Below are 25,968 nucleotides of genomic sequence, written 5' to 3' on the forward strand. Positions count from 1 at the left end.
ATGTATCGCAACTGAGGCAGCATTATTGGTGGCGGTGGATGAAGAAGGACATTGTTGAGTATGTTTCGAGGTGTCTAAATCGCTAGCAGGTTAAGTATCAACACCATAGGCCAAATGGCCTACTCCAGCAGATGACTATACCTGAGTAGAAGTGGGAGCGCATTACTATGGACTTCGTATTTGGGTTGCCGCGGACCTTGTAGAAGTTTAATGCAGTTTGGATCATTGTCGACAGGTTGACCAAGTCGGCACACTTCATTCCGGTTGTGACCATGTATACTTCAGAGAGGTTGGCCCAGATATATATTCAGAAGATAGTTCGGTTACATGGTGTGCCTGTTTCCATCATATCAAATAGAGGCCTTCAATTTACTTTACATTTGTGGAGAACAGTACAGAGTGAGTTGGGGACCTGAGTAGAGCCCAGCACAGCCTTTCATCCACAGACCGACGGGCAGTCAGAGCGGACAGTTCAGATCTTGGAGAACATGCTCAAAGCATGTGTGATTGACTTTGGATAGCAGTGGGATCGATTCTTGCCTTTGGCAAAGTTTTCTTACAACAAAAGTTATTAGTCCAGCATCGAGATGGCTCCATTTGAGGCTTTATATGGTCGTGGATATCGTTTTCCCATCGGATGGTTTGAGCCCGACGAGGCTAAGTTATATGGTACTGATTTACTGAAGGATTCCTTGGAAAAGGTAAAGTTGATTCAGGAGCGACTTCGCACAGCATAGTCCAGACAGAAGAGTTACGCGGATTAGAAAGCACGTGATTTATCATTTATGGTGGGCAAGAAAGTTCTCTTGAAAGTCTCGCCGATGAAGGGGATCATGAGGTTTAGGAAAAAGGGCAAGTTGAGCCCAAGGTTTATAGGTCTATTTGAGGTGTTGAGACAAGTTGGGAAAGTTTCTTATGAGCTTGATTTGCCTCCCAGTATATCAGGAGTTCATCCGGTTTTCCACGTGTCTATGCTCCAGAGGTATCATGCCGACTTGTCGCATGTGTAGGACGTTCAGCTAAATGAGAGCCTCGGTTATAAGGAGGAGCCAATTTCCATTGTTGATAGGTAGGTCTGCCAGTCGATGAGGCGACTTGGGAGGCCAAGGTGGACATGCGGAGCAGATATCCACACTTATTCAACACTCCAAGTATGATTCTAGAGCCGTTCGAGGACGAACGTTTGTTTAAGAGGTAGAAAATATAACGACCCAACTGGTCGTTTTTCTTTTAGAACCCCGTTACCCTAAATAAGACTCCCCGTATTTGCTTTTACTATTTTATGACTTGCGGGGATGGTTAGTTTGGGATTTGGAAGGGTTCGGGTTGAAATCGGAACACTTGGTTTCTTAAGGTTGACAAAAGAGCTAAGTTTGACTTTGGCCAATATTTTGAGTAAACGACATTAGAATCAGAATTTGATGGTTCCAATAGGTTCATATGATGATTTCGAACTTGGGCGTAATTCGGATCGGATTTTGGATTACCCAGGAACATTTCGGCGCCTGATATTGAAAGTTGGTATTTTAGGGTAAATTTCTTAAGTTTGAGTCATAGAAGATTTTTTGTTATTGACATCTGTTTGGGATTATGAGCCTGGGAATAGCCCCGTATGGTGATTCTAGACTTAGGAACGTGACCGGATGTGGATTTAGAGGTCCGTAGGTCATTTCAGGGTCATTTGGCGAAAGTTGAAAATTTAAAGGTTTTTGAGAAGTTTAACCGGGAGTGCACTTTTTGATATCGGGTTCGAATTCCGATTCCAGAAGTTGGAGTAGGTCCATAATTTCATTTAAGACTTGCACGCAAACTTTGGCATCATTCCGAGAAGTTTAAGTACGTTTCAGTGCATTGGGAGTAAGTTAGAAGAACTTGAAGTTCATATTTTTGATTCAATTGGTTTGGAGTGTGATTCTTAGTTTTAATGTTGTTTTGTGCGTTCCGAGAGTTCGAGTTTTAACCGAACTAGGCTCGGACCAAGATTTGAACTTGGGAGCAATAGTTGAAGCTCCCAGCTTCTAGTGCAAACACACCTGCACTTGGCCAGCCGAAGGTGCGAGCCGCGAGCTGTAGAAGTGGACCAGCAAACGGGAGGCCAGTGGCCACAGAAGCGGGCCAGAGACCGCACCTCCGAAGGCAGCCATCATAGAAGCGGCTCAAGCCACGGAAGCGGCACACACGCCGCAGAAAGAGCCAAGGCACCGCAGGTGCGAATATAGCTGAAGACAGTGGGTTGCTTTAAGTCGGGTTTTGAACATTTTTGCTCATTTCTTACACTTCTTGGGGGTGATTTTGGAGCTGGTTAGAGAGGGATTTTCATCAATCAATTGAGGTAAGTAATTTCTACCTAATGCGAGTTAAATACATAGTTTATGGGTAGATTATAACATGTAAATTAGTAGAAATTGTGGGTTAGATATAAAAACCTAGGGTTTTGACAAAAATGGAATTAACCATGAAATTTGTAATGGAATCGAGTGAAAGTTATATATTTGAATTCGTAAAGCTATGGGTAACAACTTTCTTCGAAAACTTTTGAAATCCGAACACGTGGGACGGGGGATGAATTTTAGGAACTCTTCAATAGAGATTGGGTAATCTCTTTAATAATTAGGATATGAACTTTTGAACATGTATTGGATATTTTATATATAATTTGACTAGTTTCGAGTCGTTTGGCACCGAATAGAGGGTTTAAAGCACAATTTTGGACAGGAAAGTAAGCATTGAGACGAGGTAAGTCTCTTTTCTAACCTTGTAAGAGGGAATTAACCCTATAAGTGAATTGAATTAATGTGTGCTTCTATTTATGGGGGCTACGTATGCACAAGGTGACGAGAGTCCGTACGTAGCTACTAATTATGCTTATGTCTGGGTAGTCTTAGGTTTACACCATGCCTTGTTGACATCGTTATTTGATTGTGCTTATTAATCGCATTGAATAAGAGATGGGATTGAAATTTCAAGATCTAAAGTTCCAAGTTTAGATTTCTTATTTTTGGAAAGAATTGAAGAAATATTATTATAATTGTTGAGAAATCTATGTTCACTCGTTTCGCAAGTATTTTTCCGCGAGCGAAGTAAATTCCACTATTCTCATGGGAGTGGGCCGTTCGCCTCGGCAAGTTAATATATGCATCTATGGTTCGTGCCGTTCAATCCTCGACATTGCACAATTTATATATTTTTATTTTGGATCGTATCGTACGACCTCAACATAATTCGTGCGTAATAATACTTCGAGCCCAATTATATTTGATATTGTTTCATCGACTTGAGAGGTAAATTGTTAAATTATGGAAATTTAATTGGAAATTATTATCAGTAAAGAATGGTTTGTTTATTTCTTGTTATTGAGTTTTACAGTTTCATTATATAGCCCATGTTTATTTAGAATTTCTATTATTTTATTGTTTGCTTATAGTAAGTGTCGGAGTCAACCATTCGTCACTACTTGTTCGAAGTTAGACTAAATATTTACTGGGTACATGTTGTTTATGTACTCACGCTACACGTCTGCGCTAAATGTGCAGGATTTGGGGCAGGTGCATCTGGATATCAGTCTGGTGCGCATCTTTGATTCCACGAGACTTTGCGGTGAGCTGCCTTCCGAGCCCGTTCGACATCAGCCGAAGTCTTTCTTTTGCTTTTATTTTCTGTCTAGTTCACTTCAAACAGTAGTGTAGTATTCTTTTGTATATTCTACTAGTAGCTCATACACTTGTAACACCAGATCTTGAAAATTAAGCTAGTAGACACATGATGATTTTTGGGTATTTATTTATCTCACTTGCTCTTAAAAATTATTTATCTCTTATTTTATCAAATTTTCATTTCTTACTTATGCACTAACTAAAAATCAACTATTTTTAAATTGTTAAAAGAAACAATCATGTGGTTAGTTCACTGTTGGCTTGCCCAGTGGTAGCGTTGGGCGCCATCACGACCTATAGGAGAAATTGGGTCGCGACACATCTAATCTCTTAAACTAAAAATAGCCGGCACACACACATATATATATTCAATGTATGATCTATGTATACATGCTAGAGAAAGTAAACATTGAATTTGGCTGGGTATTTGCATAACAATTCCATTGAAATCCGAAATAATTGAATTTTTGGTTCGATTTTCTCAATAACAATAGGGAGTTCGACTTTAATTTTTGAAACTTCAATTATATTTTTGATTTCGATTGGGATGAAAAAAAATATAATTTAGCTTTTCAGAGCCGAGATGATACCAGTATTAGCCAATCCATAAAATAATATCACTATTATCCAAATGCTATCAATATTAACTCAACTAGGGTATTTGTATGCTTCTTCCTCTCTTTAATCTACCTCCCTCTTTCTCCCTCGCATAGCCAATAGCCAATAAAAAAATGCAGACCCTAATTTTATGTTTCCCTTTTGATATGGCAATGCACCATATTAAATTTTAGATAATCTTGTTTACTGTCTGTTTTATCCTTGAAGTGGTGTTCCCTGCATCTTTAATCTAGAATCCAGCTTAATTTTGATATTCTTCTCATCTAACTATTTTAAGAATCAAGTACATACTCTTCTCATCCAAACACACGTGAGTCTTTCCTCTAAAGTCTTTAACTTCCTATAAAGTCTTTCTCCTTAACACACCCGTGCTAACAACAGCTTAATTCCGGCGACCTCCATCGGAATCAAGTAAGTTCCCTCTTCTATATCTGTTCTCCTTCTTTTTCTTCCCCTCTTCCTTTTTCTATCCCCGCTCGTCGGATCTGCCCCTCCCCCCAGCTTCCTGTCTCTTTATCTTCTTCCTGTTTTGCTCCTTCTTTCTTCATCATCCCCTATACCTTTGTCTTCTCTTTTCTGTTTGTCGCCGTGTACCACTGTCTAGCAGCGGCGGTAGAGGATTTCTGTACAACGGCAACTTTTCGGCAAACTGTGAGAGGTGCGTGAGGCCCACGTGCGAGAAGCTAGAGGTGGACGGCACATAGGATTTTTTAGACTTCATACGCTGTTGGTCAACATCGTTTTGGCAGCCGTATATTCCAGGTTCTATCATTCCTGCTTAGTATTTGTTTTGTTGCTTATTTATAGTTTTGATGCCTGCCTTTCACCTTGATTATTGCATTTACTTTGGCGTGCTTACCTTTCTCTACCCTTAGTTGAGCCCTTGTATCTGTTGTGTGCTTAGTAAATTTTTAGTTTATATTGAAGCCTTTTCTCTTGTCTGCATTTGGAATAGTTGTAATTTTAGTATATATATTCCTTTTTTTTCTTTGTTTGTGTGTAGGCTAGTTGGAACAATGATAGTGTAGGGTCATGTCCTGGGTGGACCGGGGGCGGGGGCAAGGGTATTAAGGGACATAATGGGTTGAGAGTGGGCTCCTGGAACATAGGGACACTGATGAGTATGTCTATAGAGTTAGGAAGGATTCTTCAGAAGAGAAAGATTAATATTGCATGTGTTTAGAAGACTAGATGCAAGGGTACGAGGGTTCGGGATGTTAACGGATTTAAGCTAAGGTATTCAGGAGGGGCTGCAAGCAAGAATGAGGTAGGTGTTTTAGTTGATATGGATCTTATGGTGATGGTGGTAGATCTTAGGAGGGTAAATGATAGGTTAATGATTATTACATTAGTGGTTGGTGGGGTCACGTGTAACGTGATTAGCGCCTATGGGCCTCTGGTGGGCCTCGACGAGGAGGTCAAAAAGCGCTTCTGGGACGATTTGGACGAGGTTGTGCGTGATTTTCCTCGCACCGAAAAACTTGTCATATGGGTGATTTTAATGGCTATATTGGGGTGTTTGCTAAAGTTTATCACCAGGTGCATGGCGGGTTCGATTCCAGAGTTAGGAATGAGGGAGGTACCTCATTGTTAGATTTTGCTAAATCTTTTGATTTGGTGTTAGCTAATTCGTGATTCAAGAAGAAGGAGGAACATCTGGTCACTTTTTGGAGTAAGGTAGCCATGAATTAGTTTGATTGCCTTCTCCTTAGGAGGGGTGATAGAGGCTTTTGCACTGATTGCAAGGTTATTCTGAGTGAGTGTCTGTCGATGCAACATAGGCTCCTAATAATGGACTTGGAGGTCAAGAGAGTAAGGAAGAAGAGAGCGGTGTACGACTAGCCTAAGATTAAGTGAGGAGCCTTGACTAAGGCAAATGCTCAGGAGTTGGATGAAAAGATATTGGCCATGGGGGCCTGGAAGAGTAGTGGAGACGCGATTTGTATGTGGACCACGACATCGAACTGCATTAGGGAAGCTGCTAGAGAGGTGTTCAGGGTAACGAAAGGTTATTCCAGAGGTCACAAATGAGACTAGTGGTGGAATGAGGAGGTCCAAAGAAAAGTGGGAGCTAAGAAAACGATATATTTGAAGCTAATGTGGAGCACGAATGAGGAGGAAAAGAGGACATGTAGGGAATGTTATAAGAAGGTAAGGAAAGATGCAAAATTGGTAGTCACAGCGGCTAAGACTGCAGTTTTTGAGCGATTGTATAAGGATCTTGGGGGCAAAGGAGGCGACAGAAAGGTGTACATGTTAGCCAATAATATAGAGAGGAAGGCTCGGGACCTGGACCAAGTGCGATGCATCAAAGACGTAGATGATAAGGTTCTAGTGGAAGAGGCATGTATCAGGAGTAGATGACATGAATACTTCCATAGACTTTTGAACAAGGGAGGAGACAAGGATATCGTGCTACGTAAGTTGGAAAAATCAGGGAGTCAGAGGGATTTTGGGTATTATAGGCATATTAGGAGCGAGGAGTTAAGGGGGATGAGCAGGGGTAAGGCAACTGGGCCTGACGAGATCCTAGTGGAATTTTAGAAGGAAGTAGGTCGGGCTGAATTGGAGTTGCTTATTGGTTTATTTAACGTCATTTTCAGGACCAAAAAGATGCCTGCAGATTGGCGGTGGAGTTTAATGATTCTGTTATATAAAAATAAAGGTGATATAAAGGACTGTAACAACTATAAATGTATCAAACTGCTGAGTCATACTATAAAAGTTTGGAAGAGGGTGGTAGAGGGGAGGATGCGACGTAGTGTTACTATTTTCGAGAACCAGTTCAGATTTATGTCGGGACATTCTACTACATAATTCATTCACCTTGTGAGGAGATTGGTGGAGCAGTATAGGGAGAGAAAGAAAGATGGTATTCATTGACCTAGAAGGCTTACGATAAAGTCCCAAGAGAGGTACTATGGAAATATATGGAGGCTAGCGGTGTCCCGGTGGCGTACATTAGGGTGATTAAGGACATGTATGAGAGAGCGAAGACTCAGATAAGGACCGCGAGAGGTAACTCAGATCATTTCCCATTGGAGATAGGGCTGCAGTAGGGGTCGAGTCTTAGCCCCGTTTTATTTGCCTTAGCATTGGATGTGCTGACCCGACACATACAAAGTGAGGTACCATGGCGTATGCTATTCGCTGATGACTAGTATTGATTGGCGAGACGCAAGGCAGAGTTAACGCTGGGTTGGAAGTTTGGAGACAGACGTTGGAGTCAAAAGATTTCAAGTTGAGTAGGTCTAAAACTGAATACTTGGAGTGCAAGTTCAGTGATGGGACGCATGAAAAAGAAGTGAAAGTGAATATTGGTACTCAAGTCATCCCCAAAAGAGATAGTTTCAAGTATCTTAGAGCTATTATTCAAGGCAATGAGGAGATTGACGAGGATATTATTTATCGTATTGGAGCAGGGTGGATGAGATAGAGGCTCACCTCGGGGGTTTTGTGTGATAAGAATGTACCACCTGGACTTAATGGCAAGTTTTACAGAGTAGTGGTTAGACCGGCTATGTTGTATGGGGCTGAGTGCTGGTGTGCCACGAAGTCTCATGTCCAGAAGATGAAAGTAGTTAAAATGAGGATGTTGAGATGAATGTGTAGGCATACCAAGAAGGACATGATTAGAAATGAAGTTATTAGGGACAAGATAGGACTGGCATCTATGGAGACAAGTTGCGGCAATCAAGGTTGAGATTGTTCGGGCATGTGAAGAGGAGACACATAGATGCACCGGTCAGGAGGTGTGGAGGGTTGTCCATGGCGGGTCTGCGGAGGGGAAGGGGTAGGCCTAAGAAGTATCGAGGAGAGGTTATTAGGCAGGACATGTCACTGCTTCAGCTTACTAAGGATATGACACATGATAGGAAGGTGTGAGGGTCGAGGAATAAGTTTGTAGGTTGACAGTTAGTAGTGTGTTCCTCCTAGGCTTATCAATAGTACTAAGACTATTTTTGTATTATCTTAGTCATGGTTCTTTATTATTACATTTTGTGCTTTTTGTTGTTGTATCTTTCACGCTCATCACCATAATACATTGTTGTCACCTTTGTTTACTACTTGGTTCCTTTATTTTATCTCTACTGTTTCTTGAGCCGAGGGTCTATCGAAAACAACCTCTTTATCTTTATAAGGTAGGAGTAAGGTCTTCGTACACACTACCCTCTTCAAATCCTATTTATGGGATTACACCGGGTTTGTAGTTGTTGTTGTAAGTACATACTCTTCTCATCGTTGGGCTTTACTTTGATTACCTAAGATTCAATCTATACAAAATTATATATATTTTTTCTCGTAATCACCTGTACAAACCAAACTATTGATGTCATTTAAGTTGAAGAGTAATACTTTTACTCTTCGTACACCAATACTGCAATTCTCTTAAATATATGCAGTGACTCCGAATGATGTGCAAAGTGAAGGTTTTTTTACTTGTCGATGCTTGAAAACGTGTTTTCGAAATTGTGTTTCCGACCCTATATCTGATTCCAATAAGACAATTGTGATAGATTAATTTAATAAAATAATTTTAAAAATTAAGAAGATGAGTTAAAACTCTATTAAAAGTGATTGAAGCTCGTTTATTTGAAGCTCGCATAAGCTTGAATTTGAAAATTTGAATTTTCAAAATTGATATTTATTCCGTGTTGGCATTGTTAGAATAGATTTGGTACATGTTAAGGAGTTTGATTCTCCATTTTGGGACGATTTGATGGTGACTTGAGGTGGTTTGAACTTTAAATTTAACCAAATTCGAAGTAGAAATTGACCCTGGATGAAGATAAGATGTGTATCCTCTCCTCTGTATCCCCCGTGCATTATTTGAGTATCTCATATGTAGCAAATGTATATCCCTTGTATATCAATGTATGCATATGTGTGAGATACATATAAAATATATATTAGATACATGTGAGGCAAAAAAGAAAAATGCAAACTCAATTTCAACTATGAATTTTAACTCCAAATCGCCCTCTTCTTCGTCAAATATTATATATTGTCTCATATATGTGTTTACAAATTCCATTAATACCATTGAAAAAGAATTTTTTGCCTAGTGTTTTTTAGTTGTATGTCATTGATAACAAATTTTGACTCCAAACAGTCAAAATTACCTCCAATCTTTCTCAAATTTTATACATTGCCTCATGTCTTTCTTTTGGGCTTTGAAGGTCTTGTGTATGTCATTGTTCCAGGTTTTGTGTATGTCGCGCTTGTCTTTCTTTTGGGCTTTGAAGGTCTTTCTTGACTCATGTCTATCAAATCTGATGAAGAATATAAATAAAAATAGCTTTATTAGGTATTATATAAATGACAATAGTAGAATTCCAAGATGCATATATGATGGTTTCGAAGTAATGATTTCAGATTGCAAGACAAGGAAAAGCCAACGAAAAAGTGAAAACAAAGGTCATATGCAAGAAAAAAATGTATAACAAAAGCAGCAGAATATATGTAGCAGCAACAACATTTCTTGTTGAGAACAATCAAGGATTGAGAAGCTTATTCCCTCTAAACATTAAACTACAACAAAAAACAAGGAATATGCATTGTCTAAATAAACAGGTTAACACATTCACCAAGGAATATGCATTGTCTAAATTATGTCTAACAAGGAATATGCATTGTCTAACAAGGAATATGCATTGTCTAAATTATGTAGCAAGTAAGAGCATGTAGCCCGTAATGGCATAAATCAAGTAAAAATATTTAACGAGTAAATGCATAAAATAAGCAAGGGCATTTGGCAAATAATAGCATGAAATAAGTAAAGACATAAATAAACTAGTCTCAGTCGCATGCTTTTAGCCAATGCCAACGCATACACACTCGTCACCTTGCATATACCGGTCTCCGACACATAGAAAATTTAGCAACTATACCAATCACATCTAATTCTCTCAAATTAAGTTTAACCATAATATTTACCTCTTTTCGAAACCAAAACAACATTCCCGTACAGTTGTGCCTTTAATACAAGCCTCCAAACAGCTCGAATCTAGTCAAATAATGTTCAAATAAGTCAAAACAAGCTTTAGAAACTATTCTAATATAAAAAAATTTCGATCTTTATCATATTTTAAAAAGTAAACAAAAAATCAACCCGGGTTCATATGGTCAAAATTCGAAATTAAAACTAATTCCCATTTACTCATTCATCCCTGAGTCCAAATACGTAATTTGCATCAAGATTGAACCTTATCGAGGCCTTTCTCAAAATTAGCCCTCATAAGTTTTTTCCTAAAACCCCAAATTTTACTCTTTAAAATACTAAATTTAGGGATAAGAATCTACGGGTATTTATGGAAATAAGTAAAAACTAGATAAAAGTTACTAACCAATAAAGTTGGGATGAAAATCTCTTCAAAAATCTCCTTAATCCCTAATTTAAGTCTCAAAAATGGTGAAAAATGGCTAAATTTCGGGTTTTTATCCCTTTAAATATATGGGCGTCAGGTGCTCTTTGCGTTCGCAAAGAACACTAACCAAGTGTCCATCGCATTTGCGAAGGCCTCCACGTGTTCGCGAATGCATCATCCCCAAGCCTCCGCGTTTGTAATCCACTGGTTGTGTTCGCGATAAAGAACCATCTGCCAGCCTATGAGATCCTATGCCTATGCGCTCGTGTGAGGGCTGCCGCATTCGCGAAGGCCAATCCCCCCAGGCCCTTACGTTCACGAGCTTCCCCTCGTGCTCGCATTGTGTAAATCACTCGTGCCCTATTTTCCTCTTCACGAATGCAAGACTAACTACAAGTTCGCGATGCACAATGCACCAACAGCACATCAGCTGCTGCAAATTATGCAAAAGTGGCCGAAAATCAATCCAAAACTCACTCGAGCTCCTCCGGGTCCCACTGGGCCCCACTCCAATCATTCAAGTATATAAACTTCATATGAATTCGCTCGTATACTCAAAACATCAAAATAACACCAAGAACCAAGAATCACACATCAAAAACTTAAAGATTTCAAACTTCATAACTTCAAATTTTAACTTTTCACAACAAGCGCCAAAATGGCCTGGGATCACCCGGACCCAACAAGTAAAAATTATCATAAGAACCAACCAGAATCGTCCAAATAACGATCCGTGGTCGTTTATTAATAATATTGACCGTAGTTAATTCTAACCATTTTTAAGTTTAAAAATCAAGTTTTGTTTGACAAAATATATGTAAACTTATTGAAAAACAAAATGGACCACGAACGCAAGTCATAAATCATCAAATAACTCTATGTAATGTCTCAGATCATGAAATGGGAAACTAGAACTCAAAACGATCTATGGGGTCATTACGTTCTCCATCTCTAAAGAAATATTTGTCCCCAAATGGACATAGAAATATACCTGGACTGGTAAAAGATACGGATATATACTTCTCATATTGGACTCGGACTCCTAAGTTATGCAATAGAAGGGAGAGCTTGCGCTTGAATTGAAGTAGAACCTTTGGAATATGAGTAGGGCTCCTAAGTGGCGCGTTTGTGGAGGCAAACCGAAGATAGGTCGCCAAACTACGATCGAGAGTTTCGCCTTTTGAAGCGCCAGTCGCGTAGGGCAACCGGGCCAGGTCATTACATTTCAGGCCATTTACGATTGTTTAAAGGGGCCTTATATTATAAAGTATAAAGAAAGTCAAGATTGTTCTTGTCTCCAGCGACTAGCCTATTCCAAAGCAGTCTGGTGATTAGCCTATCCCGCAATCCCAAGTAGCCTCCTCAGTCGGCAGACCTTTCCAAAGCACTTTCACGGAAGAAATATAATTAGATCTCAACTTTTGAACCTACCGATCTAGAATAGCTAATGACTCTTCTTCGTAAGTCAAATCCTCATCAAGATGCACTATGCTGGAGTTCAAAATATGCAATTTTTTTCATGATACTTCCGAAGGATAGGAACATAAAATATATGCGACTTATTTCACGATATCTCCGAAGCATAGGAACATAAAATATCGGATGTACCCCTGCTAGGAGTGGAGGCAATGCAAGCCTATAAGCAACCTCCCCAACTCTCTCTAAGATCTCAAATGGGCCAATAAACCTCGAGCTCAACTTGCCTTTCTTCCCAAATCTCATGCCCTTCATAAGCAAAATTTTCAAAAGTATCTTCTCCTCCTCCATATAAGCCACATCATGGACGTTCCTGTCCACATAAGTCTTTTGCCTACTCTGCGCTATACAAAGGCGATCTTGAATCAACTTCACCTTTTTGAACAAAATCCATACCCAACATACTAGCCTCATCGGGCTGAAACCAACAAACAGGATAACGACACCGCTCACCGTATAAAGCCTCAAATGATGCCATTTGAATGCTAGGCTGGTATTTGTTATTATAGGCAAACTCCTCCAATAGAAAAAATTGGTCCTTGTCACACCTCTTTTTTCCGGTGGATTGTGGAAAGAAAGTTTTTTCTATCAAAGTGACATTATTTGAAAAGAGATTAGTTTTATTATTAAGGAGTCACCACTTGAATTATTTGATTTTTGGTGTTCCATGTCACTAGTTTGTTAATCCCCGTTCAAGAAAAGTTTTGACTTCGAATACTACTAGAAATTACGCCTATGGCAACCCTTCCAAAACCGTGGCAATAGATACACTAACCGTCCCTATAGGGCTATTGGAACGGATTTGGAGGCGTTCCAGGATTCAGTGTTACAATAGGTCTATTGGAACGGTTATTTGTAACGGTTTCAAAACCGTCTCCATATAGGGGGTATTGTAACAGTTATGGTACTATTACCATTGTTCTATCTATGGGAACAATTATCTTTTCTATTGGGACGGTTATAAACCGCTGTGGTATAATTATTCCAACGATTTTTTAAGTCTATTGCAACGGTTTTGATGATACTGAAACAATTATCAGTACCCTACTGCAACGGATATTGTAACATATTGCAACTGTTATTAGGGGATGCTATTATTATTTGCTAGGTCTACTGGAACGGTTATATGCTCTATTGCAACAATTCACAATTGTAATTTCTGATATTTATGGAAGCAAAATGAGGAATATTTTCCTATGCAATGAAATTTTTTACCCCATAACTTATATAAACCACGAAATAAAATTAAATATTCAACTAGCATTACTCATATACAAAAACAAAATGTGAATGCATTGTTTGATCAACAATTCAAAAGTCAAAATAGATGAGTTTGCATACAAAAAGTTCTAAACTAAAATATCTTTGAACATGATGATAGAAAGTTTAACAACGATCAACAACACTCAAGTAAGGTCTTCGTCACTGCTTTCTTCCGCAATCGCTGCACCTACAAAAGACAACTAGAAATAATTAAATAAATTTTTTAAAAGATAATTGAATGACCAATTTGATAACTCCAACATTTTCAAACGCTCTAAATTCTTAAATTTTTCGGCAGAGTTTTCTTTGTAAATACGACTATCCCAAAATTTTCAACCTGCTCAAAACATCATTTGTAAATAAGACTATTCCATAATTTTCAACCTGCTTAAAACATGATATAATTTCTTTTCAGAACCTAAGATCCTTCCACAAATCACAAGTATATGCTAAAAATACTTATTATGAACCTAAAATGCTTCCAAAAATCTCATTTCATGGGCAAAAAGAATTCTATGTTGTCATAATGCACTTTCAGCCATTAATTGAGTTTGAAATAAGCTGCGATCATCCAATCAGATACAGATATATAAGAATATGCTTGAAGTAAATAAATAAATTAGTATATGTTTATGCATGATAGTAAACAAGTTAAAGGTCTAGGCTTTTCGTTTCAATATTAGTATATGTTTATGGCATAGTGTAAACAGATCAAAGCTTGCAATAAAAGATTATCAACTCAAAAAAGAACATTATAACATGTAATAATTCCACAAATCAATGGAGCCGTCTGAAGCAGAAAGACATACAAATTAAGCAGCCCTTTTAACAAAGTCATTGAATAGACATTATCAAGACTCAAAAAGTGAAGCAACCAAACAAATGCAGATATGCTAGATTTTCATATATAGAGAGTAAAACTAAAAGAGGAGAAAAGAAATAAAGTAAGTACAGGAAGATGAGGGATGTAATCAGTCAAGTGAGGGACATCTTCAAGTACGTAGCCATTATCTCCTTCCACCACCTTCATTTGGTATTTACTCTCTATCCCCATCTGATCTTCCAATTATATTAACACTACTACTATGGTAAGTCTAAAAAAAAGTTCAAAGTTTGTATTTTTAATTTGAAGAAGAAGTTGTGTTCAACCCAAAAATCTCCCAAGATTGGTTTTTGTTTCAAATTGTAAGAATGATGCGGAAAAAAACAGAATGGATATAGTTTGGAGTAAGTGCGAGAAAGAAGGTACACTAGAGTTGAGGATTCCCTCATTCATTGAGTACGAAAAAGGAGCGAGTCAGAATGAGAATGTTCAAAACCAGAGATCGCTATGCCGATGGTATTGGAAAAAGTATATGGGAATAGGTGGCTTCAAACTTCTACAATTCTGGTTGGCTGCTACTATAACGTTATATACAGAAAGTAAAGCATAATGAATACAGATACATAAGAATATGCTTATTATCCCTTACAACATAATTTCTAAGTGATCAGGGGCGTACGCAGAACTTTCAGTAAGCAGTGTCATAATTAATTGATGGCCGATAACCCAAAGGAGTTCACGGAGATGACGAGATTGAGAGGCTGAGTACAGCAAGCTAGCACAAATAAATATTGCAAATTCATGAAGTAATTATTCTGAATTGAGCGTTTAAAAGGTGTTAAATAAAATTAAACAAAAGGTCACGTATGCAGGAATCGAACCCTGGACCTTTACTACCTTAACCAAAGGCTTAACCATTGAACTAACAACGAAATGTTTATCAAGTGGTGTCACTTTAGATAATATGTACAAATTTACTGTTCGCATGTCATTTACAGCAACAGTTTTAATCAAAATTTCCGACGAAGCGGTCTCACGTGACACCGCTTCGATGTACGTACATCCGCCCCTGAACGGCATGGCATCTAGGTGACATGTGTCTAAATATGTTCAAACACTAAATATCATGCATATAGAGATATTATTCGAAGTCCTTCAGAAAGGATTCATAAGAGATGCACTTGGTCATTATATTGGCATAATTTCAATAGAGTACCGCATGGCACTTGGCATGGCCAAGAATATACAGAATGCGCACATGAAGTACCAAACTAAGACAGTAGATCTCACAAAAATTATTAAATTTTCAATGAGTTAATAACTGGAATGAGTTGGCCTTCTTTGTTGGTACCAGTAGATGGATGACAGATTGGTTGCAATGTTGTTTGCTGAGCAGATGATGCTTCTCCCAATGAATTATCACCCAATGCCGCCAGAATAATGTTAGCATCAATATCAATTCCTGAACGCTGAAGTTGTGCAAGGACATCTGCAACAACTGACGGATAGTTGCCTTTTGTTCCCAATTTTTTCCTCCATTCTTTGTATCTTCTCCTCCAATTTTTGTATAGAATTTGAAGTATTTGAAGAGGGTTCGAAACATCCTACTTCCCTCTCAAAGAAGTTCTTGTAACCCCCCGTCCATACAATCTCAGACGTCCAGGATGTTCAGGTCCCATGACAGATGCAAATGCCTCTATGAACTCATTGCCATTTTCGTTTTGTTGTGCTTCAATTTCCTCCATTTCAGCCTACAAAGCAAATTCAAAAAAATATAATTCAAGTAAATAAAAAGTAAACAAATAGAAACAAATAATTGATCTCGATATAACATTAGTTAAATATAATTCGCACAATTTTATTGGTTGTATCTTCATCCGAGGACATGTATAATCGACCGGCTTTTCTTTTTCTTGTAGCTACAAAGACTTCCTTTGCTGATAAAGGATCCGAAGCTTCCTTGTCGTTTTCCTAGTTACATGAAAGTGAATTAGCATTCCTACTGATCTGCCATGAACAAAACAAAAGCTAGAACTGAAATTTTTTTTCCCATGATTTGCTAGTTACACACCAACTTAGCGAACTAAAGCAAAGTGAAGATTCTTCAACTTTTTCCGATTCTCAATGTTAGTTTTAGACATTCTCTGCAAACAGAAAGAAAAATCAAACAATAAATTACAAGTAGGACTTGAGAATTATATATTAAACACAATATAAGGGAAATGGAAGAACATTGAAAGAAAGAAAAAATAGCAACAATGAGGAGATGGATTGTCATCGCTTGCAAAGAAAAACAGTAGTAGCAGCTCAACATGAAGATCATAGTAGAAACCCCAAACAAAGACTAAGACTATGCAAGGGCCTCATTCCAAGGGCAACTTTATGTCATAAGCAAGTTTTCACATAAGAGTGATTACTTATTTTTGTTCCTTTTGGTTAAAACTTTGGACTATACAGTGAGATTTCACATGAAAGTTTAGCAATTAATCTCTTCGAATAAAAGGGAGTTGCGTTTCGTACTATATACTGAGATTTCCTTTTCATGACAATTTGGTTCTTTACTTGTCATATACTAGATTGTTTCTAGCAAATTAAAGGACATCAATAATCTGGCATGTTGGGAAAGTAGAGGTAAATAGCGTTTTTAAACTGAAGATTCAAGTAACAGAAAGGGACTGCATCATCAAGAGACGACGATACATTATTTGCCTCAAATCAGTCTATTCCTCTCATATTATTTAGACAATGCATATTACATAGTTCTAATTTCACTCAAGTACTAATACTATCAGACTACAATAGGATCCCTGAAGCAGACAACTAGAAAGCCATTGAAAACATTTAAAGTAGCATCCCTGAAGCAAACAACTAGAAAGCCATTGAAAACTTTTACAGTAGCATCCCTGAAGAGCAGACAACTAGAAAGCCATTGAAAACATTTACAGTAGCATCCCTAAAGCAGAGAAAGAAGGGAAAGACACCAGCAATGGCCAAGGAGAAGGAGAAAACCAAAAAGAAGAAGAAGAACTTTAAAAAGAAGTTCAAGAAGATGAAGAAGAACAAGTAAAAAGTCATATACCTGAAGTTTCTCAGAGTTCCAATACGTAAGGAGTTCCTTAGACTGAGAAACTAGAACATCTTCAGGGATATGTTGCATTCGAGTTTCATCATTTGGATAGGGGTCAAAGTGACCTTTTTTCAATCTACTCTTGTGCTTTCTCCAGGCAGCTTGAATAGATTCCAAAATGTATTTTTTTCCAGCCTCGGGAATATCATATTTATCCTACAATTGGTGTCAAATCTGTTAGTGCAGAAAATATGAAAGATTTTCAACCAAAAATTAATAATTAAGAAGTCCAGACCTTGGTATATTCTCATATATCCTCTTTTGTGTCCATCTTCCTCCAATCCAAAATATCAAGAGGACATAGAGTCGCATTCCTTCCCAATGTGCCGAGGAAGCTTCCAAGCTCTATCACAACGCCATCACTAGGACCGACGAGTTGATTGAAGTTGTTAAGTAAAATCAATTTACGCTCATGTCGTCCATGTACACTTTTCATCTTTGTTTTACCTCTTTTTTTTTTGTTTGATTAGAAGGGCCTTCAACTATTCGAACCAAAGAAAACCACTAAATCACTATTGTTGATACATTTTTTATGACTGAAATAAGATGTGAATATTTTTAGATAAAGTCTATATGTTCTTACCTTGTTCTTCACATTGTTCATCTTCGATAGAAGTTGTAGAATCCAACTGAACTTGTTCCTCTATTACTTGTGTTGCAGGAGTGGTTGATCTTGTTTGTGCATGGTCTGCTACTCCTAAATATTGTGGCACTAGCAGATTCTCTTCGATGATATTCAAACGCTCTTTGTTTGATTGTCTAGTAGGAAAAACATATTTTTGCAGAAGTGATTGATCTAGTTTGTACGTGGGCTACTTTTCCTAGATATTGTGGCAAATTCTCTTCAATAATATTCGGCCATTCTTTGTTTGATTGTCTAGTGGGAACAACATATTTTTGGCTAAACGAAGTCCTTATTTGGTTTGCCAAAGATGCCATTGTTCCAGGTTTTGTGTATGTCGCACTTGTTTTTCTTTTGGGCTTTGAAGGTCTTTCTTGACTCATGTCTATCAAATCTGATGAAGAATACAAATAAAAATAGCTTTATTAGGTATTATATAAATGACAATAGTAGAATGACAAGATGCATATATGATGGTTTCGAAGTAATGGTTTCAGATTGCAAGACAAGGAAAAGCCAACGAAAAAGTGAAAACAAAGGTCATATGCAAGAATAAAATGTATTACAAAAGCAGCAGAATATATATAGCAGCAACAACATTTCTTGTTGAGAACAATCAAGGATTGAGAAGCTTATTCCCTCTAAACATTAAACTACAACAAAAAACAAGGAATATGCATTGTCTAAATAAACAGGTTAACACATTCACCAATTCAATTGATTTTCAAACCAGAGCAGCTGCTAACCCAATACAGTAGCTAACTCAGCAGAAACAAGGAATATTGCAGCTCAAAAACTCAGAAATCCAATGCCTAAATACAAACTCCATATCAGAAAAGACCCTGGCAGTTCACAAGATAAATGATAGAACAAGTCTTCTTCATAATTGATACTTAAAAATGAACCAAGAGGTTTCAGGTTAGAGTCCTGGGAATGGACAAACCCCTGGTATAAAAAAAAGGAATTAAGTGTCTAAAGGTTGACGCATAAGATGACATAGACCAGATTCCGCTGTGTTGAGTTATGGGGACATCAAATCATCGATTTTCATACCGCTTCGGGAAACTTCCACAACAATCACTCTTGATATATACCTAATGAATGGTATGATTGGGGAGTAACTTTGTTAACTAGGACAGTTAAGCAAGATGCCCTGACGAAAGGAAAAAAAATCAGAATACTTTTAGATACTGAAGTGTAAAGTAGGTCTTCTTATAGTATCCACAGGATTCAATATTCCCTAGACAACTAAATATCATCGGATTTAAGACATTGCTGCAGATTATCAATCGAGTCTAATTCAGTCTGTGACAGAAGAGATCTCACAATAGAACAAGAAGTTCAGTTCGGTTCAAGACTCAAAAAATCAGAAACTCAAAACCTTTCAGAACAAAACTTTCAACTGTTTTTCAACTGAATACCAAGTAATCCAAAGAATTTTCAACTGTTATCTAACAATTTTAGTTGATTCGACAAGTTTTGGACTCAATTCCGTTAGAGAAAATAAAACACATTATTCCCAGAAAGAACAAAAGAATGGTAGCAGCAACAACAACAACAGCAGATCAACAACAACATGCATCTCTCAAAGCTAGATTTACAGAAAGAACTAAGCACGGTTAATTGCTTCCAGAAAGAACAAAAGAACGGTAGCATCAACAACAACAACATATCAACAACAACATGCATCTCTCGAAGCTAGATTTACAGAAAGAACTAAGCACTGTTAATTGCTTCCAGCAAGAAATCATGGGCTAGATTTTCAGAAAGAACTAACAGCAACAACTAAGCACAACATGTTAATTGCATCTCTCGAAGCTATATTTACAGAGAGAACTAAGCAATGTTAATTGCTTCCAGAAAAAACAAAAGAACGGTAGCGGCAACAACAACAGTAGATCAAAGCAAGAGAGAAGACGACATCACCATGGCTGCAGATATAGCTGGGTCGCCTTGCCAAGATACGGGTCAGGTATCTTCTCAATGCCATGACTGAACATAGCCTAGAAAGGAAAGCAATCTTCATAGCCCCTTTACAACATCAGTAGTAGCAACACGAAAAGACAAATCCATTTGCTTGTTGAAAGTTGCAATGGATGTAGCTTGAAAAGATAATGGTTTAGGGGGGCTGGTTATGTATTCTGCCTTACTGGAAAGTCTGCTTTCACTTCTCTCACACACATCAAACCAACAATCATTATAATCATTCACGGCCTTGGTTGGGAGAGGGTGGCTTTTTCTTATAACAAAAAATCCCCAACAATGGATAATATAAAAGCTTGGAACGAAACAAACTAAGTTTGAACTATAACATATTAAAATAGCTTTGTATCAGACTATAGTTTCTAGTACTTAGCATACTACAGAAGCTTGAAACTGAAACAAACTAAAAACTCAAGAGCATACACAAGAACACAAAATTGTTCGAAAGAAGACAATGAAGATAAAAAAAAAAACAAATAAAAATCAGAAGATTCCTCTTCAATCATCAGCCTCCATCCAATCCCAATATGTATCATCTAAATTCTCCTCTTCTGATGTTTCCATAATTGTATCTTATGAATGTTGTGCATCAGTTGGCATATCAATAACATCAAGAGATACATCTTCTCTCGACCATCTAAAATCAATATCAGCTAATCTAGTTGATGGACCTGCTTCATCATTAGGCTCACTCCAAAATGTCTCCCCAACATTAGGAATATTCTCTTCCTCCAAATCATACAAATCAACAGGGACTTTATTTCTTGCATAATAAACATCTTTCTCAATTGGATCCTCCACATAAAAAACTTGATGTACTTGAGATGCCAACACAAAAGAGTCATCAGTACTACATAATCGGTTAAAGTATACCCGAGTTAACCCATATTCATCTACTTCATTACGAAACCAATCACATCTAAATAGTACAACACTAAAGCGGCCCCAATAATCAATCTCAATGATATCCTGAATAGCTCCATAGTAAAGAACCTCTCCATCAATGAGATTTTGGTCCCTAGCACTAGCAAAACTATCAGTTATTGCTGACAAAGTCACTCCACTATTTTGAGTCTTCAACGGGGCATCCCACGTCATTGTATGAAACAAGTAGCCGTTGATAAAATATCCAGTATATCATTTGGCCAATGTATTAGGTCCTTTAGCTAGCCATCACAAATGGTTGGGCACGTCAATGCCTTTTACTTTCCCTTTAAACCAAAGTTTCGACTATGATTTCTTGCTCTTACCCACACGTTTGATCTAGTACGATTATCAATTAAATTTTTATGTTCCCTGCAAGCCATATGTTTCAAATTTAATCATCAGTCCATACCAATTAAATTTAAAAATCTTAAAAAATTAAAATAAATAAGGCTTATAATACAAGTGATGATAATATATTTTATCTTACATGATAAACACCTCCGCTTGTTCATCTTCAGTATTGAAGAGAGCATATTTATGTGCCTCAGAACATAACTGCAAATCCATGAGGAAAATCTTTCCTTTTCTCTTTTTCTTACTTCCAATTGGATGGCCAATTTTAGGAAATATAGGTGACAATTTTGCTCCTTCAATGTCCCCATCATCCTCAGTTTGGTACCTACTAAATCTTGTCTTCACCCCATCATGTAGATATCTCGAACAAAAAGTCAAGCACTCTTCGGCCAAAAATCCCTCTGCAATTGACGCTTCTAGATGAGCTCGATTACGAACAAACGCCTTATACTTGCACAAGTTTCTTTCAGTGGAATACATTCAACGACAATGAGTTGGACCCCCAAGATTAATTTCATTTACTAAATAAACAGGCAAATGAGACATTATATCAAAATAGGTTGGAGTGAAAATCATTTCAAGCTCACATGTAATATCATTAATTTCAGTCTGCAATCTATCAAGATCCTCTTGCCTTATAACCTTAGCACATATGGCTCTAAAGAAGTTGCCCAACCTAATCAATGCCAAAGAAATATTCTTGGGTAACGATTTTCTAACAGCAACTTGGAGCAAGTAATGTATTATAAAATGAGCATCATGACTCTTGTATCCCGATATTTTCATCTCTTTCTCATGCACATAACGTGATATATTCGAGGCACAAACTTTTTGGCAATTTGGCATTGTTATAGACGGTGCAAAATCGCCTTTTCTCATCTGGATTCATGTAGAAACAAGATTTAGCCAAAGAAATTGTTCCACTAACAACATCTTGTATTGGTTGAAGCTCTTTTTGTATTCCCATTTCTTGCAAATCGTAATGAGAATTTACATGATCTTTTGACTTTCCATATATCTCCAATAATGTCCCAAGAATACTATCACATATATTTTTCTCAATGTGCATCGGATCAAGATTGTGCCTCAATTTTTTAGTTTCCCAGTATGGAAGTTCAAAGAAGATGGATCTTTTCTTCCATGGACACTTGTTATCCCGAGACCTTTTCTTTTGGACCTTTCCAAAGACATTCTTTAATTCACGCAGCTCTTCGAGGACTTCTGTACCCGACAAAGGAGTAGGTGCAAGTCTATGATCCTCCTTACCATCAAATGATTTCTTATCTCTTCGGAATGGATGTTCATGAGGCAAAAATGCCCGATGACCCATGTAGCACATCTTACGACTATGCTTGAGATATTGAGAGCATGTTCCATAATTACAAGTGGGGCATGCAAAATTTTCCTTTGTGCTCCATCCAGAAAGCATTGCTAGTGTAGGAAAATCACTAATTGTCCACATTAACGCTGCACGCATTTGAAACATCTGGTTGGATTCGGCATCAAATGTTTCTACACCGAATTCCCATAGTTCCTTCAATTTAACAATTAGTAGTTGTAGATACACATCTATGTCATTTCTCGGAGATGACGGACCTGGGATGATCATTGACAACATTATATACTCTGACTTCATGCAAATCCAAGGCGAAAGATTATAGTTCATTAACATAACATGCCACGTGCTATGGGAAATGCTCATTATTCAAAACGGGTTGAAACCATCACTTGAAAGACCCAATCTAACATTGTGAGGGTCGCTAGAGAATTCAGGGTGTAAGGAGTCAAATTCCTTCCAAGCATCACCATCAGCAGGATGTCTTATATTACCATCATTCGGTCATTCAGTGGCATGCCATCTCATAACTATAGCTGTTTCAGGACACATGAATATCCTTTCAATGGAAAGTACCTTAAAACCTTTGCAGGGGTTTTGGTCTTTTTATTAGTCAAGACTTTAACAACATTCTTCCATCTAGAAGACCCACAAATAGAACAATTATCTGCATTTACATTGTCATTCCAAAATAACATGCAATTATTAGGACATGCATGTATTTTTTCACAATGAAGACCCAAATCTTTTATCATGCTTGTTGCCTTGTAGAAAGATTCGGGTAACTGAGCAAATGAAAATGTCTCTTTTAACAACTCCAACAAGTCTGTGAATGCCACATTACTCATCCCATGAATGCATTTAAACAAGTACAACAGAATCGTAAAACCTAATTTGGAGAAATTCTCACACCCTAGATATAATTCTTCTTTCCCTTCTTCTACTAATTTAAAGAATCTTTTTGCATCTTCCGATGGTCCATCACTCACTCCTTTATGTCCCAAATCATCCTCTACATTTCGAAATATATCATGAAGTAATACATCAATATCATCATACATGTCAGAACCATCATCATTACTGCTTGGGCATGGAGTCTTTCTCGAGGAAAGTCCTTCTCCATGGAAAACCCATTTGTTGTATCCATGAACAAAACCATTAACAATCAAGTGGTCTTCCACCACATTCCTATGATGCCAAAAACAATTAGCGCACTCTTTACAAGGGCATAATATCTGATTTCCTTGGGAAGCTCGTTCAAATGCTTTATCAAGAAATTTATTCATTCCTTATATGTACTTATCAGTTGACCTTCGGAGGCCCATCCATCTTTTATCTCTGTTATCCATTAAATTACTTTTACTATATGACACCAAAATAAATAATATAAAATTGGTTTACATACTCTTAATAAAAAAATCATGTTATAGAGTTGCAATGAAAGTTAAAGACTCTGGTTTCTTTTCTAGAAACTCATCATTTAGATCATCTCATCAAATTCCTTTGTACCACCGTATAAGCAAGTGTACTTTACATGGACGAAAATCAGAAGCAGTTGCATGTGATATTCAGGGCACACTTCTTAGATCTGAATCATATTTCGTGTTAGTTGCTTTTGAAGGTGGTAGCATTTTCAGAGCCTTGTTCTTACTTTTGTCAAGTCCCTTTTATTGGTTCTTGATTATGAACTTAAACTAAGAATTATGATCTTTATTACATTCTGTGAGTTAAGATTAAAGGACATGGACAATGTTGGAAGAGCTGTTTTGCCTAAGTTTATCTTGAAAATTTAAATGTTCATGTTTATGAGGTGTTAAAATTAGCAGAGTGTAATGAGGTGGCTAATTACATACAGAGACAACTAGTTGCGGCATTGGGGTTTGAGTTCTCTAAGAGTGTTTTCACACTGATGAACAAGTTTGTAGAGTGGAAGTTCATGGAAATTAGGCAAATGCAACAGGGCAGACAGTGACAACACATAAAACTAACAGATAAAATGTGATCGATAACACGAAGAGTCAAGTAGCAACAAATAATAAGAAAGCCCTTAATGTAACACCATGCTCGTATAGTCTGCCAATAGTATAAAACGACATACCATGTATTTTGGTGCTCAAATCCTTGCCGTTAGTCAGATCAAAAATTCCAATTGAAAATAACTCAAAAAACCCTAAACAAAATTTAACTTGTTTTTCCAACTAACTAGATAATTACAGTTTTACAAACTAGAAATCAAAAAAATTCCAGGTTTAGATGAAATCAAAAATTAGAAATCATATAATACAAACAAAGGACATAGTAAATAAATGGGTTTAGATGAAATCTTACCAGAGAAAGAAAGCAGAAGAAGCGGCAAAATAATTTTCCGGCGAAACAATAGCGAAAGCGAACAACCACGAACACAGAAAAATACCGATAATCTACATCTGAGATTCCCTTATATTAGCTGAAATGGTTGTCCTTCGTCGGAGTAAGAAAAATAGTTCGCGATGGCGGATAGGTTTGAAGACGAGAAGGACGAAAGCCTTGGCAGATTTGTCTAGGATTTGTCTGGTTCTGATGAGAGAGGCGAAGGTTTTATGTTTTAAAGCTTAATTAGTAATCCTATAGTATAGTTTTTTTTGTGAGGTCATAATTTATTTTTACTTTTTTTTAATAAATATGTTGGAGGGAAATCAGGGAGGGAAAAATAAGCCGTCTCAATAAATATTTTATTTCAGAAAACCGTTCCTATAAATATCCCTATTGTATCGCCTTATTAAACCGTCCTCATAGTTACTATCCTATCGGGACAGTTTTGCTTCAGAAGTGTATCAAAAGCCTTTTCACTCTATTGGAACGATTAAAACCGTCCCAAAAAATAATTTATTGTAACAGTTCTGTAGCCGTTACCAAATAACTGTTCCAATAGAACTATTTTTTAGTAGTGGAATATGGTCGCCGAACACAGAAGACCGGGTAAGAAATTTTATTAATCTGAGAAATGGTGTAAGGCACTTCTTAGTTTTGTGGCTTTAGAACGGTCACTTAATAATTTACACTTGGCTTAATTAATCCAATTATTCCATATTTTAGGAATTTTATGCATTTTCGCTATTAAACACTTTTATTTGAATACTTAAAGAATTATGGAATTTATCTTGAATGTATGTATACTTATTATGTTGTATGTCAAATATTATGCCATGCGTACGTACGCATGATAAAAATTTATTTATTTTCATTTGAAGTTAGTTGGTCAAGCCGCTAAAATGCGCATTTAAATTTTTGGAATTAAGTATCACAATTATGCATTGAAAACCATACTCAAACTATGATGTTCTATTATTATACACGCATAAAAGCATACTAGCGATTTTGAGTTATTTTTCTAAAACTAATTTGGAGATTATTGTGAGGCTATTGATTATGGATTTCC

At 37.2% G+C, this 25,968-nt stretch overlaps 1 protein-coding gene and 1 long non-coding RNA gene across 6 annotated transcripts; one reads left to right on the forward strand and one right to left on the reverse strand.

Moving 5' to 3' along the window:
* Positions 1-4,172: 4,172 nt before the first annotated feature.
* Positions 4,173-9,334, forward strand: LOC142181628 (uncharacterized). Its single transcript, XR_012710404.1, has 2 exons — positions 4,173-4,682; positions 4,879-9,334. It is a non-coding gene; the product is annotated as an uncharacterized LOC142181628 (long non-coding RNA).
* Positions 9,335-13,389: 4,055 nt separating this feature from the next.
* LOC107776971 (uncharacterized) lies at positions 13,390-25,136 on the reverse strand. Of its 5 annotated transcripts, none has more exons than XR_001646105.2 (8): positions 24,879-25,136; positions 17,912-18,344; positions 17,564-17,810; positions 17,281-17,484; positions 16,273-16,345; positions 16,056-16,172; positions 14,331-15,952; positions 13,390-13,565 (listed from the first exon to the last, which is right to left on the reverse strand). XR_001646105.2 is itself a non-coding variant. In XM_075254834.1 (6 exons), the coding sequence occupies exons 4-6, from the start codon at positions 17,356-17,358 to the stop codon at positions 15,806-15,808; spliced, it is 342 nt and encodes a 113-aa protein (XP_075110935.1). In that variant the 5' UTR covers positions 17,359-17,484; positions 17,564-17,810; positions 17,912-18,344; positions 24,879-25,128; the 3' UTR covers positions 15,367-15,805. The 5 variants fall into 5 exon arrangements, 1 of the variants encoding a protein (XP_075110935.1); XR_001646106.2 differs by lacking the exon at positions 13,390-13,565 and adding an exon at positions 19,877-19,953 and having other exon boundaries at positions 15,367-15,952; positions 24,879-25,134; XR_001646107.2 differs by lacking the exon at positions 13,390-13,565 and having other exon boundaries at positions 15,367-15,952; positions 17,564-17,690; positions 24,879-25,133.
* Between the last annotated feature and the right edge of the window lie 832 nt (positions 25,137-25,968).

Source organism: Nicotiana tabacum, chromosome 6, assembly GCF_000715075.1.
Source record: "Nicotiana tabacum cultivar K326 chromosome 6, ASM71507v2, whole genome shotgun sequence".
Classification (NCBI taxonomy): Eukaryota; Viridiplantae; Streptophyta; class Magnoliopsida; order Solanales; family Solanaceae; genus Nicotiana; species Nicotiana tabacum.

Excerpts from the sequence above, each read along its gene's own strand:
- LOC107776971 (XM_075254834.1), bottom strand. The coding sequence starts at position 17,358 with ATGCAACATATCCCTGAAGATGTTCTAGTTTCTCAGTCTAAGGAACTC. Across the intron at positions 16,173-17,280 it reads GGAACTCTGAGAAACTTCAG|GAAAACGACAAGGAAGCTTC; the intron begins GTATATGACTTT and ends TCATGTAACTAG. Across the intron at positions 15,953-16,055 it reads AAGATACAACCAATAAAATT|GCTGAAATGGAGGAAATTGA; the intron begins GTGCGAATTATA and ends TTTGCTTTGTAG.